This window comes from Polypterus senegalus, chromosome 10 (genome assembly GCF_016835505.1).
Source record: "Polypterus senegalus isolate Bchr_013 chromosome 10, ASM1683550v1, whole genome shotgun sequence".
Lineage (NCBI taxonomy): Eukaryota > Metazoa > Chordata > Cladistia > Polypteriformes > Polypteridae > Polypterus > Polypterus senegalus.
In genome coordinates this window covers 50750795-50767842 of record NC_053163.1, presented here as the reverse complement: position 1 = coordinate 50767842, position 17048 = coordinate 50750795, and the positions used below count along the sequence as shown (strand labels likewise).

At 35.8% G+C, this 17048-nt stretch overlaps 1 protein-coding gene across 5 annotated transcripts in view; it reads right to left on the bottom strand.

The window, feature by feature from the left end:
• Positions 1–17048, bottom strand: part of pcdh11 (protocadherin 11) — a 992866-nt gene that overhangs the window by 959961 nt on the left and 15857 nt on the right. For 4 of the 5 annotated variants that reach the window (XM_039765778.1, XM_039765777.1, XM_039765780.1 and 1 more), the window contains exon 2: positions 8798–9368. In XM_039765778.1, coding sequence (XP_039621712.1) covers positions 8798–9334 — 537 coding nt within the window. In that variant the 5' untranslated portion in view covers positions 9335–9368. Of the gene's footprint in view, positions 1–8797; positions 9369–16088; positions 16113–17048 lie in introns of those variants that run through there. The other variant, XM_039765779.1, reaches the window with a different exon arrangement.

Sequence of the window (17048 nt, the reverse complement as noted above, 5' to 3'; positions counted from 1 at the left end):
ATAAACACATCAACAAATATGTCCACAGATGTGTGTGATTTTTACGCCATGAACAAGAGTATGTAAGTACATAGGTCCTGAAAGAAATTAATCTAGAACTGTTATATTGCTGAGAGACTCATCCATACAAGATGGTGCAAGTGTTGGGTCAAAAGAAAATGTTAAGTTCTGACAAAGCTGTTACAGAACAGGGATCTTCAAAAGTCTTCAATATGTGTAATTTGTGCTAAATATCTATAAATAAAAAATCCTCTCCATCCCCTCCTGGAGGCGCTCTCTTGGAGCACTTTAAGCCACAGGCTCATTTCACCACTGTGTGCTAAGAAGCGCCTCATGGGATTTTTTAAACTCACTGCTATCAGGCAATTCAGTGCTTCCTCTTGACTTCCCAAACTAAATTCTTATGCTCTTTTAAGTTTGTTTTGCAATTTCTGCTCATTATAATTTTCTTACTAACTGTGCTACACATCTAATACAGGTTGAAATCTCACAAATTAACATGGACTTCAGCATTAACAATTACAGCACACCATCTATCAGAATATGTTTTTGTAATGCATGTACTAATAAAATGATGGTGCATCACAAACATATCTGTATTAATGAAATGCTTTTTTTTACAAATGTTTGTGATGCATCATCAGTTGGAATGGCAATAAAATACATATGTCTATAATATCCCTTGTGGTATGGGATTCATAAAAATATTCTTAATGTTTATGATGCACCTTCTGTTGGAATGACAGAGACATAGCAACTGGATAGATACAGGACACAAACACACCCTTTAATGAAGTTGGATTTATTTGTTTATTTATCCATTGATTGATTGTATTATTTGTCCTGTGGGTCTTTGCTTTCTGTGCTTATGCTGTTGTATGCATCTAAACTTCTCCATGGGATAATGGAGATTATCTAATCTAATCTAAATACAGTATAATAATAGATGCCCAATCATCCTTAGCCAGATTGCTGCACAAGATATTTAGTCCTGAATGTAACGTGAGTAATGTACCCAGATGTTATGTAGAAACAGATATCTCTTCCTCCTGTACAACCATTACTAAACACATGCCATGTCTGCTTCTAATGAGTTAAAAAATAGAATACACAACCAAAGCAAATTTCTAAATAAAAACTTGCCAGTAACTAGGTGAAAGTGTAGGGACTTTTTTGCTTTATCCAGAGAAGGATTTTTTTTTCATTATTTTCAAATATGCTGTGTGTTACATTCATGCTCCCTCCACTATAGCCTTTATTTCATAAGGGTCAATAAAGATAAACCTTCAAATGTATTCGAAGAACCGAACATTGCATGAGTGTTCCACCGTGGAGCGATGTCATACTCTGACTGGAACTACTGCTGCTAGTGCTGGGTTTATTTCTCATCACTGAGTTTTCATAACAGTATGACGTGACTTTTTATGTTTTATGAAATTTTCCTGTGCATTAGTACATTCCTTGGCCGGTGGCACATAAACCTTTAGTATTTAATGGTATATCAATTAAATTATATTCCTACAAAAAAGTTATAAAGTGTATGTTTAAAGCCACCACCAGAAGTGCACCTTTACTTTCTTAAGCAAAGCAAGACATATTGCTGCTATGGGGATGAACTCGAAGTCCCACTTTAAGCACATAATAAAAGTTGATGGATAAGATCTCTCCATCTTCCCACACTTTTCTTCAACTTATTTATTGCTGTTTCATTCTGGAACAAGAATAACTGTTTCTGAAGAATGGAGGGCTTTAGAGTTATACAGGCCACATAAGCTTGCTTAAGCCCAACACTACATCCTATGTATCCTTTTGCATTGCAACTTTCTCAATGTGCTTTCATCATCAACTCTCTAAAACATTCAACTTGTTTATTTTTCTTTGCAGCCATTAAAGGGTTTAATGTTTGCCTAATTACCTAAAAAATGGATAAACAAGTTGAGTTTAATTAGAATTCTGATAGGATTATTGTGATTTTGATGCTATCAATTTTCACATTTAATTCCACTTAATGCCTGATAATTGATTCAGAATGAGAAAACATTAAGAAAGAACAGAAAATATGTTTAAATAACAACATTTCTATAGAAACAAATCCATCTACTATACTAAATAGAGGAATCAGAGTGACTGGTCACCCACCAGCTTATGATGTAATGGTTCTCCACACAGATCATTTCAACATTTCTGTCAGTAAATAAGCACCATATGGCCCTTAAATTAGGAGGCAGCAGAGAAAATATACTTTCCTGACCACTTTCAAATCCTCACTAGTGTGCCATTCTAGTATATAGGGTTTTGGGTGTACTGCCCCCTTGCCAGCAAACTCCACTCACTCCAGCTCGCCATCTAGGGCACAACTCATTATTCTAATGCATGCAGCTCTATTTTATTTTGTTTTGTTGTGTGTCCAGCACATGACTTACTGTGTGCATGGGGTTATCTCTGCACTGTCTGATGTATCCATAAGCTACTGTCTTCCCAATTAAATATTTATTGATATTGAAATATTAGGCTTTTTGTACCAACATTATAGAATTTTATTAACAGGAACTTGACAAACTACATTTTCTAGCAACTCCATAACCCCATTCACAACACTCTTAGCAAATGCTCATTAAGCTGTATGTACTGTAGATATTGGGACAGCTTAGCTATTGCCTAAGGAAGCGTGCTTAATGGACTGAATGGTCTCCTTTCCTTTGTTGAATTTCTTTCTTTGGCTCATTATCACTGAAATGTTCTTTTATGTCCAGTTAGTCAAGATGTTCCTTTACACCAGGCAAGCGGAGTCAAATCCTTGGAAGAATCAACACAGCCATGTAGAGAAATATCTGCTTAACAAAGGAAGCATTGCTATGAAGAACAATGTCATCCAAAGTCAGTCAATGTGTTAGGTTGACTGGGAATGTGATGGGGTGAAGACAGAACTAGAATATATTCCAGTTCTCCATGATCCTGCACTTGAGAAACTGGTACTTTTTTCAATATTTTTCTTTAAAGCAAAATTCAAATGAAAAACTGGTAAAATTCAGTTAAGTCTAGTTCTCTCAAATCAAACTGGAATTCCATGATCCATCAAATTAGGGAGACCATTTGTTTGCACCTTGGACTTAAGCATGCATGCACTATAGCCAGGCCTAGTCTCAGAGAGGAGCCACACACTAGTCATACTAGTAACTAGAATCAATTCAACTGGAGTAAATTGCATTAGTTTGTAAGACTTTGTCAATAACATTATTGTGGTATTTTATTTACTCCTGAAGTTCCAATCTTTATTTCAGTCTGTATTGAAGTACATTTGGGCCCAGATGCCAGCAGTGACACCCCACACAATGAATATTACCTTATATAATATATACCTGTATGGACAAGAAAAAAACAATATTCTGCATCTTGTTTAAGAGAATTCTTGGAAAACCTAAACATTCTCAAAGACTCATTTTTTTGGCTTGTTAGACTTTCATAATTGTGCACAATTATTTCATGAGAAGAAGGCCTACCCTCTGTAGGCTGGCAGTAAGCTCGGAAAGGTAAATAGATGAATATGTATAAGGTCACAAGTCAAGTATTTTGTTTGTTTAATATGCTTGAGGTTTAACTGCATACTGTTCTGATTTAATATCTGCCACAATAAGAAATCAAAGCTGTACACTGTTACCTGCAATACTTAACAGCAAATATGAAGCCCATCATATTAGAATAATCCATAATAAAAGTTTATCTCTCTACAAATCTGCATATCATAAGAAATGACATCAGCAATAATCACTGCTTCAAAGCTCAAGAGTTCACTTTCTTGGAATAATTGTTTACTGGATGCACTGTGAAAACATTTGGATATGTGCACCTCCTGTAAAAGAGGCCCAAAATACAATAAGGTTTGATGACAAATCCTAACAGTCCTGAGCCAGCGTTGTATACAAGCAGTTAGACAGTGACAAGAAAGCACGCTGCTGCCCAGATAGCCTTGTCAAATTGTACTGAAATAGAGGTGCAATTAACACCTCTTACGAAGGCGTATTGAAGACGGTGCTTACAAGTAATGAGAGAATGTAAAATGAGCAAAAGTATCTTCTCTGTCTGTGGTCAGGTATGTGATCATCTCCTGTGACCTTGATAGTCACCTGCATCATTTACTCCCAGTGGTACACTCTGCTGTAACATATGGTTTCTGCATAAAACCTAAAATATCAGGGGACTGTTTTTTACAATCACTTCATATTCATCTAATTCGACCAGATTTATGGGGATTTTTTTCCAGGATGCAATATGCTGCATTCTCAGTAGAAAAATGTGTCCGCCAATATATACAAATTCTGCTTACAACACATTTATACCAACAAGCTAGGCATTTTTCTTTTCGCTTGTGGCAGTCAGGGCCAGGCTCTACTAAAGGAGAAGCAGCACCAACAATATAGGTTTAGCCATCAGTGTACTCGCTACCTGTGTGAAGTTTGAACATTCTCCCAGTCACTGTACAGATTCTTCCTCTGGGCATTCCAGTTTTCTTTCCACAGCAAAAATATGTGTAAGTCAGGAAAACTGGTAACTCTAAATTCACCACGTATGATGGAGTGTTGCTGTCTGTGTAGTGCTGGTGTTCCATCCAGAATTATCATGATTTTGTATTGGTAAATGGGTGTGTGCCTGATTAATAAACCTAACATGCTCAGGAGTTAGTAAATGCAGTGCTATATTCTGATTTTGATGGAAATTAAAAGGCCACCTATGCTCAACTGCTATACTATACAAATATGGATTTCAAGCAACAGCTGAACACATATAGAAGGCAGTCAGACTTATGCCTGCCATTGTATTCCATAAAAAAAATCAGTTTATGAAGTTTACTGCTATATAATTTGAATTACCTAATATGAGGGATATATAATGCCACTGAGATTACCATACTTTTGTTCTTATACAATGAATAAATTCATCCTCAAAAAAGATATGCTTCTTTAATTTTGTACTGAAAAAGGCACCCATTAATTTTTCTCATTCTCTTCTAGTGCAATTAGAGCCTTACCTTAAACCATTTATCACTGCCTTTTTTCTACAGATATAATAAGCAGCATTATTACCACCATACTGAGCTGGTCAGATTTCGGGGGGAAAAAAGGAAAACGAAAAAAAAAAAGTTGACGATTTTGTAACTTTGCACCATTATTAAAAATGTCACCAAGAGTGCTTTTATCACATTTTAATAGAATAACAGCACAGCATCACACTTATTGAAGCACAGAGGGCATTACCGCAAAAAATACATTTAGGTCCTTAAAAAGCCTGTTCTAAACTGAGCACATCAATTGGGTTTGTTTGATGTAGATCTAGTGGAAAAGTGTGCAGTGGAGAAACACAAAACTGTTATGTGGGTAAGTGAACAGCAAAACCTGCAGAGATCCAGATCAGCTCCAAACCATGTAACATGCATGGCTGCATGGTAACTTACAATATGAAGTGCTTCTAATTATATACTGCATGTTGTAACATTCCTCTGCCTAAAAGTATTAATTTGCTCCTAGTCACTTGACATGATAGAATTTCACCAAGAGTTTAACCCCTTCTATGACAATGACAAAATTTAGTTCACAAAATCCTGGATAAACATTTTAACAGAAGCCAATATTATAAAAAAATCTTTTCAGTATTTTGCAAAGGCCTACGCAGATCATAGCAATAGGCACGCAACAGCCCAGTACTTGTATTACATGGATACAATTTTACAGCGTCAAGTTCACTTTATGAAGGCAGAATGGAAAATGACAGTATTGTACATTTTAAATATATTCTGATTCTCAATCTCAGCTACATAAGAAATGAATGTAAATACAATAAACAAGTAACATGATGCTTTTATATATAAATGTTAAATGTGAGGTAAAATAACAGTGGCAAGGACCTTCAGTTTTTAAGTGATTCCTCTCGATCATCAATTGAACAATAACAATTAACTTTGCAATACAAAAAATGTACCAATTCATCTCTTTTTAGTAATATATCCCAGGCTGGCAGCTGCATTTTGAATTGTTTTTAATAATACCTGATACCTGTACATCAACTAACCACTAAAAAGTATGGAGTAAATAAAGTCAAATACACATATGTGCAACATTTACAGTAGACTTTCTAAGAGGGCAAGGATACTTAAAAGCTTTAACTCACATTTTACTTTAGCATGTTATGAAACTAAAGCGCTGCAGGCCTCCTACAGATTATACCCCACTTTGCAAAGGTAGGAAACTTGTAATCATCCATTCATTTCTATACCCAACTAGCTATCCCCCTTAGCTCTGCCCATGTAGTAGTGGAACAAAACAACCTTAAAAATCAACAAAATAAATTTTAAAAAATGTAATAATTTGTATTGAGAAGAATTTACATTGATAGCTTTTGTATCCGAAGGCCTCTTGATATACAATATTTTTGGTTTTTCAATCAGGGGTGAAAAGGTAGCTGTGATCTCTTTGCCAAAAATGTAAAAAGTTGTCAAGGTATCTCTGGCCAAGCCGAAGGTAGGTACGCACCAATGTCAAACATTGCCACCGTATCTGATAGTGTTCAGCTCTGATGGGAGAGTGACCCCCACCTGGGGAGAAGAGCACATGGCTGTGATATCTCTGCTAATGAACAGGTATCCTCTAAAACACATGTAGCTGTGATCTCTCCCTCAAAAACATCAAACACTACACTTTAACAATCTCTAGATGATAATGTCTGCTAAATAAACAGGTATCACTAGCTAAACCGAGACAAGGCACATTCCAACATGTTGCAAGAGCTTGAGTGACTTGAACGAATGCTGGCATGTGACTGAGGATGGCCCCGCCCAGCTCCCTAATCCTGAGGTCCCGCCTCCCCTTCCCCTCAGCTCACAACCTGTCTCGGAAATAAATTGGTGCCTCAAACCAAACTATAATACTGTACAATGAGAGAAGTCATAAAATCAACCAGAATGTTCAAGGAAATTATAGAAAGAAACCCGATCTAAATCCATTAAGCAGTTTTCTCGTGAAAAGCAGACAGGTAGATGTTGGTTTTTATATGTATTTATATGTATGTTATTCCAGCACCAGACCATGACATAGCACACACACACACACACACAAACAAATCAGAACAGTTTAGAAACGCAATGCAAATGATGTCTTTGGAATATGAAAACTGTAGTACATAAAGAAACGCGAACACACCCAAACGCACATACATGAGGAAAATATACAAGCTTCCCATAAACAGTGACCAAGTGAGGAATTCAACTCAGGCACCCAGAGCCAATAGGAGTAGTGCATACCAGTGTATCACTAAGCCATTATGTTTGAACCTTTGTGTCTCTCTTAAGTGACTGGACAACAAGGTGTAGTACAAGCCCAGAAAAGAGAAAGATCAGTTCCCAAATAAGGAAAGTAACATGCTCAATGTATGAGTGACACACTCTTTTCAAATCTCATTGGATACTGAAATGAAGACAAAGGGTTAGCTTAAGGGTTAGCTTTGTCTTCATTGTTAGCTGTTGAATTTATTTTATATATCCTGACAGATGCTAATTTAAATTCCTTTGCGGTGTAGCTACAGTGTGCCAATTTATAATGTAAGGTTATACTACCTTCAGAGTACACCAGGATGTGGCACATAAGGAAATCAGTTACCCATTTTTTGGTACTTGACTATTTTTACGCATTGCAGTTGCATTACAGTTCTATGTGTGGCCTCAGTAGGCAAATGTTCACTTTAAAAATGGCCCTCAGAACACAAGTCCTACCTCCAAAATGGAAGATAAAATGCAAGCAATAAAGTGGAGATAATTGACGTCTTGACTAAAAACTAGCATTACTGGTTTTAGCATGTGCACAAAACTACTATGTGCCTTAATGTGACTTATCCATCCTCTGTACTGCCTAAGACATCCATAGTTATAATGGCAAAATGGTTTCACTTGTTTCAAGTAAAGCAAAAATACCTTTGGGTCTGTTACTGTATGCCTACAGGAGAATCACAGATCAGGTTTATCAAACACTATGCCACTCAAATTGAGACAACATGCATTTTAATCTGTTTTGAAGTATACAAAGAACATGCAGATGTGTTGTGTGAAAAGCTTTGACAATACATACATTATCTGACCTGCTGTAGCTATCTGATCCTTCATGGCCACGTTTCCACTATACAGTTATGAAATGGAGTATATTTATTTCTGCAACCATGTAAGACAATGGCCTATATAGCATTAGGAGAAATAAAGACTCAAGGATGAAATAAAGAAAAAGTACGACTAGTGATTTACAGAAATGCACAATAGTGGAAACCTGTTTTTACTATGGTTAATTAAGCACCTTACCACTGCTACAAGGATAGTTTTCATGCTATCTATAAATCTTCTTAATTTTCCATTAAAAAATCTACATAATTATTTTAAACTTACTTGTGGTCTGAAATTATATATCTTCATTTTAATGTTGTGCATGTGAACGTCTTTTAGAAAAAGCTCAGTTTGCTGTAGCTACACAGCAGATATTCACTTTGACTGAAAAAGACACTTCTTAACCAGGACTAAATATGATTTTACTATAAGAAACATAAACACAGCCTACTGCAGAAAACGCTAATAGTGCATTGTTTACACATAATTTGTATTTCTTTTATTTCATTTTGTGTTTCTTTTTTCATTTGCTGTTTCTCTATAGACTGGTGGATGGATATGATTTTTTTCATACAGTAATGTCAAAAAAGAATTTGTTGCAGTGCACTTATAACATCTGAGTAGTGTACAGACACAATAATAGTTAATTGTTTTACTCACCTTCACTAATTCATAGTGTTTTATTCCATTACTTCCCACATCAGGATCCACAGCAGAAGGAATTGGATAGCGGGAGTTGATGGCAGTGTTTTCAGGGATGGAAATGTTAATAACAGTAGACTGGAACAGTGGGGCATTGTCATTAATGTCCTCGATAAGAAAGCGGATCTTCACCAGCCGAAACACTTCATCTGGCAGGACAGCTACTTCCACCTCATAGAAGCAGCGGTTCTCATTATAGACCCCTGAACACAGCTTCTCACGGTCAATACGATCAGAGGTAAAAATATCCCCTGTGTTTCCTTCCACCCGTACGAGGGGAATGTCACCAGTTTTATAAACCAACTTAAAGCGAAGCGGGGATGACAGCTTGACATCTGGGTCCAGTGCTATGTCTAAGTCCTTTAGCAAGTTGCCAATGAAATAGCCTTCTGGTTGCTCCTCTCGTACCGTGTAGTCTTTTTCCTGAGCTGCAGCGTGGAAGATGATGCAAGTGAACAGAGTAACTGTGAAGACAGTTCCTGACACTAAATCCATTTTCTCACAGCCTTTATCCTTTTGAGTTGGCAAGCTAATTAGGGCAAGAAAAGAGAACAAAAAAACAAAGCAATTAATTAAAAAAAAAACTCTAGGTAAAGCATAGAGTAATGTGCTGCAATGGTTCTCACACAGAAATACATAATATTACACATCTCCTCATGAATCATAAGTACAGCTCTAAATGTTTGCACCTACACAGATGTGTGCCTAAATGAAAATCCTGTACTTGCATTACAGTTAACTATGTAGAATTAAACATCACAATCACATGAAAACACTTACATATTAATTCTGTTTTGTTTCTCAATGGCCAGTAATTACTTATATTATGTAAAAATTTGCCATTTTCCAACTGCACTCATTCCCAGTCAGTGTTGCAGAAGACTTAGAAGAGGTTGTGATTTTGAACAAAAAGGTATTACTATTCTCATTACTCACTAATTTCAGAATGCAGCCTTAAAATGAGTTATGTCTTAAGAGTTTTGACTACCACAGAACTAAAATATTGTAGATGTTAGCTTTAACACTGATTCTTAATGTCACCCCTATACTGGCTTAGCTTCACTGCTTTCCTGCTTGATATTGTATTTCCTTAAGCTCTTCAGTGTTGTTTGTTGACTTTGTGGTTCCTAATGTGTTCTCTGTCTCTCTCCTCAAGTCTGTCTATGAAAATACTAAAATCACAAATTTCAAAATGAATATGAAAAATTTTCCTTGACTCTCTTGCATATAGATCTGCTATTGTACTCAACTAAATCTTTAGTCAATATAAGACTGATGCTGACAATGCTGTGCTGTTTATTGTCAATCAAGCTCTCTATATAAGTTATGTTTAATAGCATTTTACTCTAATTTAATGTGTGGATATTTGCAGGCTTTTATAAGTGTCTCAATATTTCAATGTAATTTACCTTTTTTAATTATATTTAATCTACCTTTTATTCGTGGGATGCTTCGAAATGCAATCTTGTTGGGTTTTTAAAACATCCTCTAATTCTGCTTGGTCTATAAAGTACTATATAAAATAAAAACATTTTGACAAAGCTAGTTGATAAAGCTAGTTTACTGAAAGACATGATATTTAAATAAAAAATAGGTATTTTCAAAGTACATCCAGATGGAGGCAAATGTAGCTGGTTAACATTTAGAAGGCTATCAGAGTGCTATAGGCCTACTTTTTAGGAGTCTGTTATGCTGATATAAATCAAAAAGATCCACTTTGACCAAGCATTATAGGAGGGAGGGTCTTCTGACAGCGGACTCTGAATGACCAGAAAAAGCAGGAGTAGACATAACATAAATGTTCACTACAAATTGCTCATAAATATATAACATGGTTATCTAATATTACGTTTATTTATAAGGATATAGGCATCTTCTGGGGGAGCTTCAATATTGCCATAGCAGACTTTGCTTGCAGACCACTATTTCTGACTACTTGTATGAACGTAATAACAAATTTTAACATGGTAGTATTAAAAATGTAGGCTCAGTGTATGCACCTATAAGTAGTCTTGTTGCCCTATACCAGATACTGAGGCCATTTACAGTTCTTCCACCTGCAACAAGGTGCGCAAGATTGGTTTTAGAAAACACTTTAAAGTGAATCTGCTAAGAAATGATCCTTCATATGTATGAGTCAGAAAGCCGGACAACTCCCTCATTACCCTTTCTTGTCACACAAGGCTCTCAGCTCTAAGAGCTATATGTATGAGTTATTATTATTATTGCTTCTGCTAATCTGGACAGTAAAATAAAGAAAGGTAATGGGGGATTGTTAATGCTGTAATAATGACATGATAATGATGCCTAAACTGGTTAATGAAACATTTAAGAAATAAGCAAAATCTAGTCATAGTGACTCTACTGCCCCACCTGAAACACAGCTTTGAAACAATTTTCTCAATACTAAGTGTATTGGCCACAAAACGAGAAACAACCCTGGACAGTTGGTAGTCCATTTCAGGGCCAGATCGCAGACACATCCACACTCACAATCTCCTAAGGTCGATTTAGACTCCCCATTCAAGCTAATACACATCTTTTTTAAGTGTGAAAGAGAAGCAGAACATCCTGAGAAATTCCCATCAACCCTCAGAGAAAATATTTGAAATCTGCACAGACAATGTCCAGGGAAACTTGTATCACCACTGTTTCACCAGAAAACAAGATCATGTTAATTGCCTCCCAGCTTTTGCAAAACATTTGGAGAGTAAATGGTTTCTTAGCATTGTTTTCCAACGTCAACTGAATACAAACACTTCCATTAACTTTACATTAATAATTTCTGTAAGTACATTATCACATGACTTCACTGTAGCCAGATTATACCGTAAAGAATATCTTTCCATCAAAGAAAGCCTACAGAAAACCACCAGAGAATGTATTTTGTACTGTAAATACAGTTTATTAATTTGAAATAGACAGAAAAAGTGTGCCTTTACAATAAACAAAATGATCATCAGCTCAAAGTTTAAAAAAATGATTTTTTTTTTAAGAAAACAAATTGCTAATTACGTTTTTCAGTAGTCAATCGCTAGAACTGTTTGGTAGTTAATAATTTCCACTGATAAATCCTTGTAGTTGAAAACACTTCTAAGGAAAATCTTCTAAATGATTTGCACACTACATCTAGCACACAAATGTCACACATCTGAGAAATGCTTGGCTATGCATTACTAAAAGAAGACTAATAGAGGAAACAAAAAGATACTTATCATTTCATTACAAACTTTTTTCCAGAATGGGCTTATATATTTGATTTAAAAATGATTCAACTAACTTATTTTATCTTACAATAAATATTTCACCCATAACAGTAAAACAAAAAATGGTATGCTTTTCATTCATTATTACCATCTTTGACCTAAAAAAATTAAGTAAAAACTGATGAGTTGCTGTGACCTCCTCGTTTTTTTTGTGTATTACTTTGTTATTGTTTTTGTTGCTGCTGTCATCTTCAGTCACACTGAGGTGCTCACAAATGAAGTCAGCCGATCCCTAGGTGAGATGTGTACCTCTGAGCACTTAGCCCTAAAGGCAGCTTGCTAGCAACAGCAGCGCTGAAGTGAGAGCAGGTGTTCTAGCTGAGTTGTGTACCGGCCTTTTCTCTCTGGAGCTGCAGTCTGGACGACGGCTGCTGCTACAATTACAAAGTTTAGTCCACTGAGACCAAGCAGACACTCTATGGGGAGTAGAAACAGCAAATGAGAAACATGTCCCAGTGATCAAATAAATAATATTAATAATAATAATAATAAATTCAAGAATTAGAAATAACAGCAGTGGTATAATACATGCTTACACTTTTTTTTGAGTTTTTAATTTTCCATTACTTTTCTCTGTTAAAGCCAGCATATACTGTAATGTCAAAACTGGAAATTGAGAATAACCAGTCTACCATAGAGGACCCATCATTTATACAACCGCCTCACCATCCACCTTGGGTCTTAGCACAGGAAAAGCCTTTGTCATAATCTTTTCTTCCTCACATCCCGTCCCCATTTTCCTCTAGCGTATCAAATGATTTTATTAACAAGACCTTTTCAATGAAGCACTAGAATTTCAAATATGACTTTACTTTTAACATTCTATGAAAATGAGGGTTTTCAGATAAACCTAAACATAAAGATAAATAGTATTTTATTAACCTAAACAAGTAATATATTAACTTATATTTAAGATAAACTGAGACTTCATTAGTAAAGTATTATTATTGCAAGAAATGCATCATGGTGCAATTGTCAGTAATTTTGCCTCCTACATATCAAAACACTGGTGTTTCATTACCTAATAGCTGTTGTAACATGAGAAGAGTGTACAGTAGCTGTGAGTATGTCTGTGAGTGAGTGCTGTGATGAACTGGCTTGAGGTGATCCATGCCACATGCCCAATGACTCTCTACAATTCTGTCATACAATAAAGCTATATCAGAAAAAGTATAAATGTAAAAATAAAATTTAAATTTTAAGTAAAGATATCATCCATAGATTTTTTAAATCACTTATCCAGAGCAGGGTCACTGGATCCTATCTCAGAAAACATTAAGCATAAGCAGAATCAATCTCTTATCAGGGTGTCTGCCCATTGCAGTGTAACAGCACACACACACACATATACACATCAGGGGTCAATTTGGCGTCCCCATTCTGCTTATGTGGATGTCTTTGCACTGGGTGAGAAAAACAGAGCACCCAAAGAAAACACAGGGGCACAGGAAGCACATGCAAACTCCACACAGGCAGCACCACGGATGTGAGCCCCAGTCTCTTTGTAATGATTATTCCTGCTCTCTTGTGCCGCCCATAAAGCTATTATATACTGTAAATAAGGGTTATGATAGAATTGATTAAAACAAACAAAACATGTACAATGAATCCTTACTGTAGAATACTATACTGTATGTCTATCTCCCTATGTGTTATATAATATATTTCTGGCTTGTTTACCAATTTCAAGTATTCTTAAGCAGAAGTACTTCCTCAGTACTCATTTAAGATTCGTCACGCAGCTTGTAAAATCTATACTCTGAAAATGAAATGCAGCCTCCAAAGAGCTTAGTTAAATCTATTTTAGGATCAAGAGTTTTCCAGAAAGTGACAATGCATCCAGATGTTCTTGTAGAACAATGCCATTTGATGTCAGGTGACAAACTATTATCAAAACATAGTAGTGAAAAAGTTTTTTGCCCCCTTCTTCTTTGGACATATCTTGACACAGTAATTATGTATTGGAGAGCTAACCCGATGGTGAATCAAGCTTCTATTCAACTGGCTTTAAAACAGTTGTTGTTTCAATCAAACCACACAAAGTACTGAACAGCAAAGCATATTCAGAAATAAACTGTTGGTTAATCATATTAGTATTCTTAAGCTTTTCAAGCACCATCCTTTCAGATCTTGTTCCAATCTAACCAGTATTAAGAAAATGTAAAAATGGAGATAGTGAACAATACTTTATCAGTGAATGTATTTTGTCTTAGATGTTTGTTTATTCCAAGGTAAAAAGAAGAATAAACCATCTCCTTGTTTTGGACTAATTGTGACACTTGAGGCTAATTAAAGCAGTGCTTTGTTATTCAGTGGAGTAGAGTCCCTGCTTGCCCTTCCATAGTTGTGACTGAAGCTGCCAGTCCTAAATGAAATTAAGACACTTTAACAAAAGTAATGACTAAACTTGGTTCCACTTTCATTGCAAATTTTTCAAACATATTAAATTGACATATGAATCACTTAAGTATTGCTTGCTTTGTTAGATATCAGTCAGAAGACTAAATAAAAGGGTACTGAAACGCTGGTCTACATGACAAGCACAACACGCCAATGTCATTTCTCAGGCATTAATTATGGCCGGTATGCATTTGCTATATGGATGTATGCTGTGAATCTGACATTCAAAACTATAATAGCATCAGCTTTCTGAATGGGCAGCAACATATTAGTAGTAAAGAGGAGAAATTAATTAAATGTCTTTTCAACAAGCCAATCAGAAGCTACTCATGACTTTGTCTGCCCCATTTCTGTAATTTATTTTGGCTTTTTTCATTCACTTTCTTTCATTTGAATTAAAGTAATATTAAAAGTAATACTTCTTTTTTTCATTAAGGGACTTAAATGTTAAATGCTGTTTAAGATGTTGAGACAACTGATATTTCTTTTGATTTTTTCTAGGAGTTGCAGTGGTATGATACCTAGACTACAAGCTGCTTTCAGTAAGGTTACTGGCTCGATTCATATCTGGCTGTCTGTATCTTCTGCTTAAACTTTTTTTCCCCACAACACTGTGATGTTGTAAGTTTGTCTAGATTTTAAATGATAAGAATATGCATTCTTAAGAAGTTGGCCTAAACAGCCTTTACTGATGTTTTAACGTAACTAAAACAATTGGGGAGGACTTAATCACTCCTTAAGCATCTCTGATTGTTTAGGGGGTGTCATCATTTTAATTAAGCCAATACGGTTGTTCTTCACAACCTGTAATTTCTCAATATGGCCACTGGGTGTCCTAATTGTTAGTAGCCATGCACTTTAACATATAATGAAAATACCTTGTTTATTGAGGAAAAACAGAGATGGACGAATTGGCGACTAAGAAGAAATCCTGCCTCAGCAGTTTGGCAATACAATAGCAGTAAAGCAAATGAGCGTAGTGGGCCAAAAGATGTAACCAAACTTATTTGCCAACTAAGCAAGAAGGCTGTTGTTGTGAAGATTCACAAACAATGGACTTACATATACATTTGTACATACAGGATCCAACTGAGTATGCAGGTTTAAGAAATGCTGCTAGTACAAGAGCTAAAGGATTGTCTCACTAGCCATTAATTATTGTTGCTTTTGGATTTGGAAAAAGCACAAAATACAAGCAGGGCAATGTGAGATGAGCATGTACCAGAACTGGTTCATATTAATTGGGTGAATAAACGTTAAGAGTATGCTTGCTTTATCCATTCTCTACAAAGTGTCACTTTAAAGTACAATATTTATTTTTCTCACTAACCCATGTAATTTCAGCACTTAGTAGCTCCTAAATGCCAAACTTACTAGTACAGAAGATGATCATTTAGAGTCAGGAGTTAAAATTAACTGATACTCAGTTGGAATAATCTCTTTGGGACACTGCACTCTGAGAAAACCCCCATCTTCTTTCAAAGTCACCAACAATTTTACAGACTTGCTTTTATTTAGGCTGACTCATTTACATCTACTGCAGAGCTGATCGCAGAGCACACTTTCCAACCACACTGCCTTACTGTTGGGTTTGTTTACTCCATTAAAGCCAGCACCAGTGGCAAGACACCAGAATGCCACTGTGACTTGCATTTCCATGGTTATACTGTATTTCTTCTTCTAGCAGAGTCTGCAGTCTTCCACACTGTAAATATAAAAAAATTTGAGGTGACGCATCTGGAGACTGGACAGCCAGTTGTGCTTGTTGAATGATCCAAACAGGATTTTATCGGCATTGACTATATTCACACATCCAGGCTGACACTGGCATACCTGCAGCACACTTGCTGGATTATAGAACATCCAATACCTGTATTGTCATCTCTTAGCAATATAATGGCCTTCATTACCAAAAATATATAAAGTGTACAAAACTGTGACATACCCAATATTTTGAACTTCACAACAAATTGTTGTAGTTATTTTTTAATTTTACTGGTGTACCATGACCACAGAAGTGCAAAGTCCTTGGACCTCTTGTATAAAACTTATGCTTAGAACTAAACATATGTAAGCCATTTTTTCTAAAAAACTGGGATTTATAAAACATGAACTTGATGAACTAGGTATGGAAATTGGCTTATATTTATGGAAAGTTTCAACTATACAAAGGCTTATGCAGACTTTTTTGTTGATATTTTAGCTACTCCAGGCAGCAGGGCAATAAAGTGAACTGAAAATCCCATTTCATTGTGTATTCCAGATGCGTCAGTCATATTCTGATGATGTCCGGCCATCCGTCCCGCCATCAATTCATTTTCTAACCCTGGATGTTCTAAACCTGTAACAGAACAGGGATCTCATGATTTTTGTGTGATTGTTTCTATAATATAGGATCCATCTCAGCACACAACTAAATGAGGACAGTTCAAGGATGTTTAAATCAGCTTACAAGTCAGTCATCATCACGTAAAAAGGACACAAATACCATTAACAATATTTAAATGACAAAAAATGTTGTGCTTTTGAGTTTTTCTACGTAT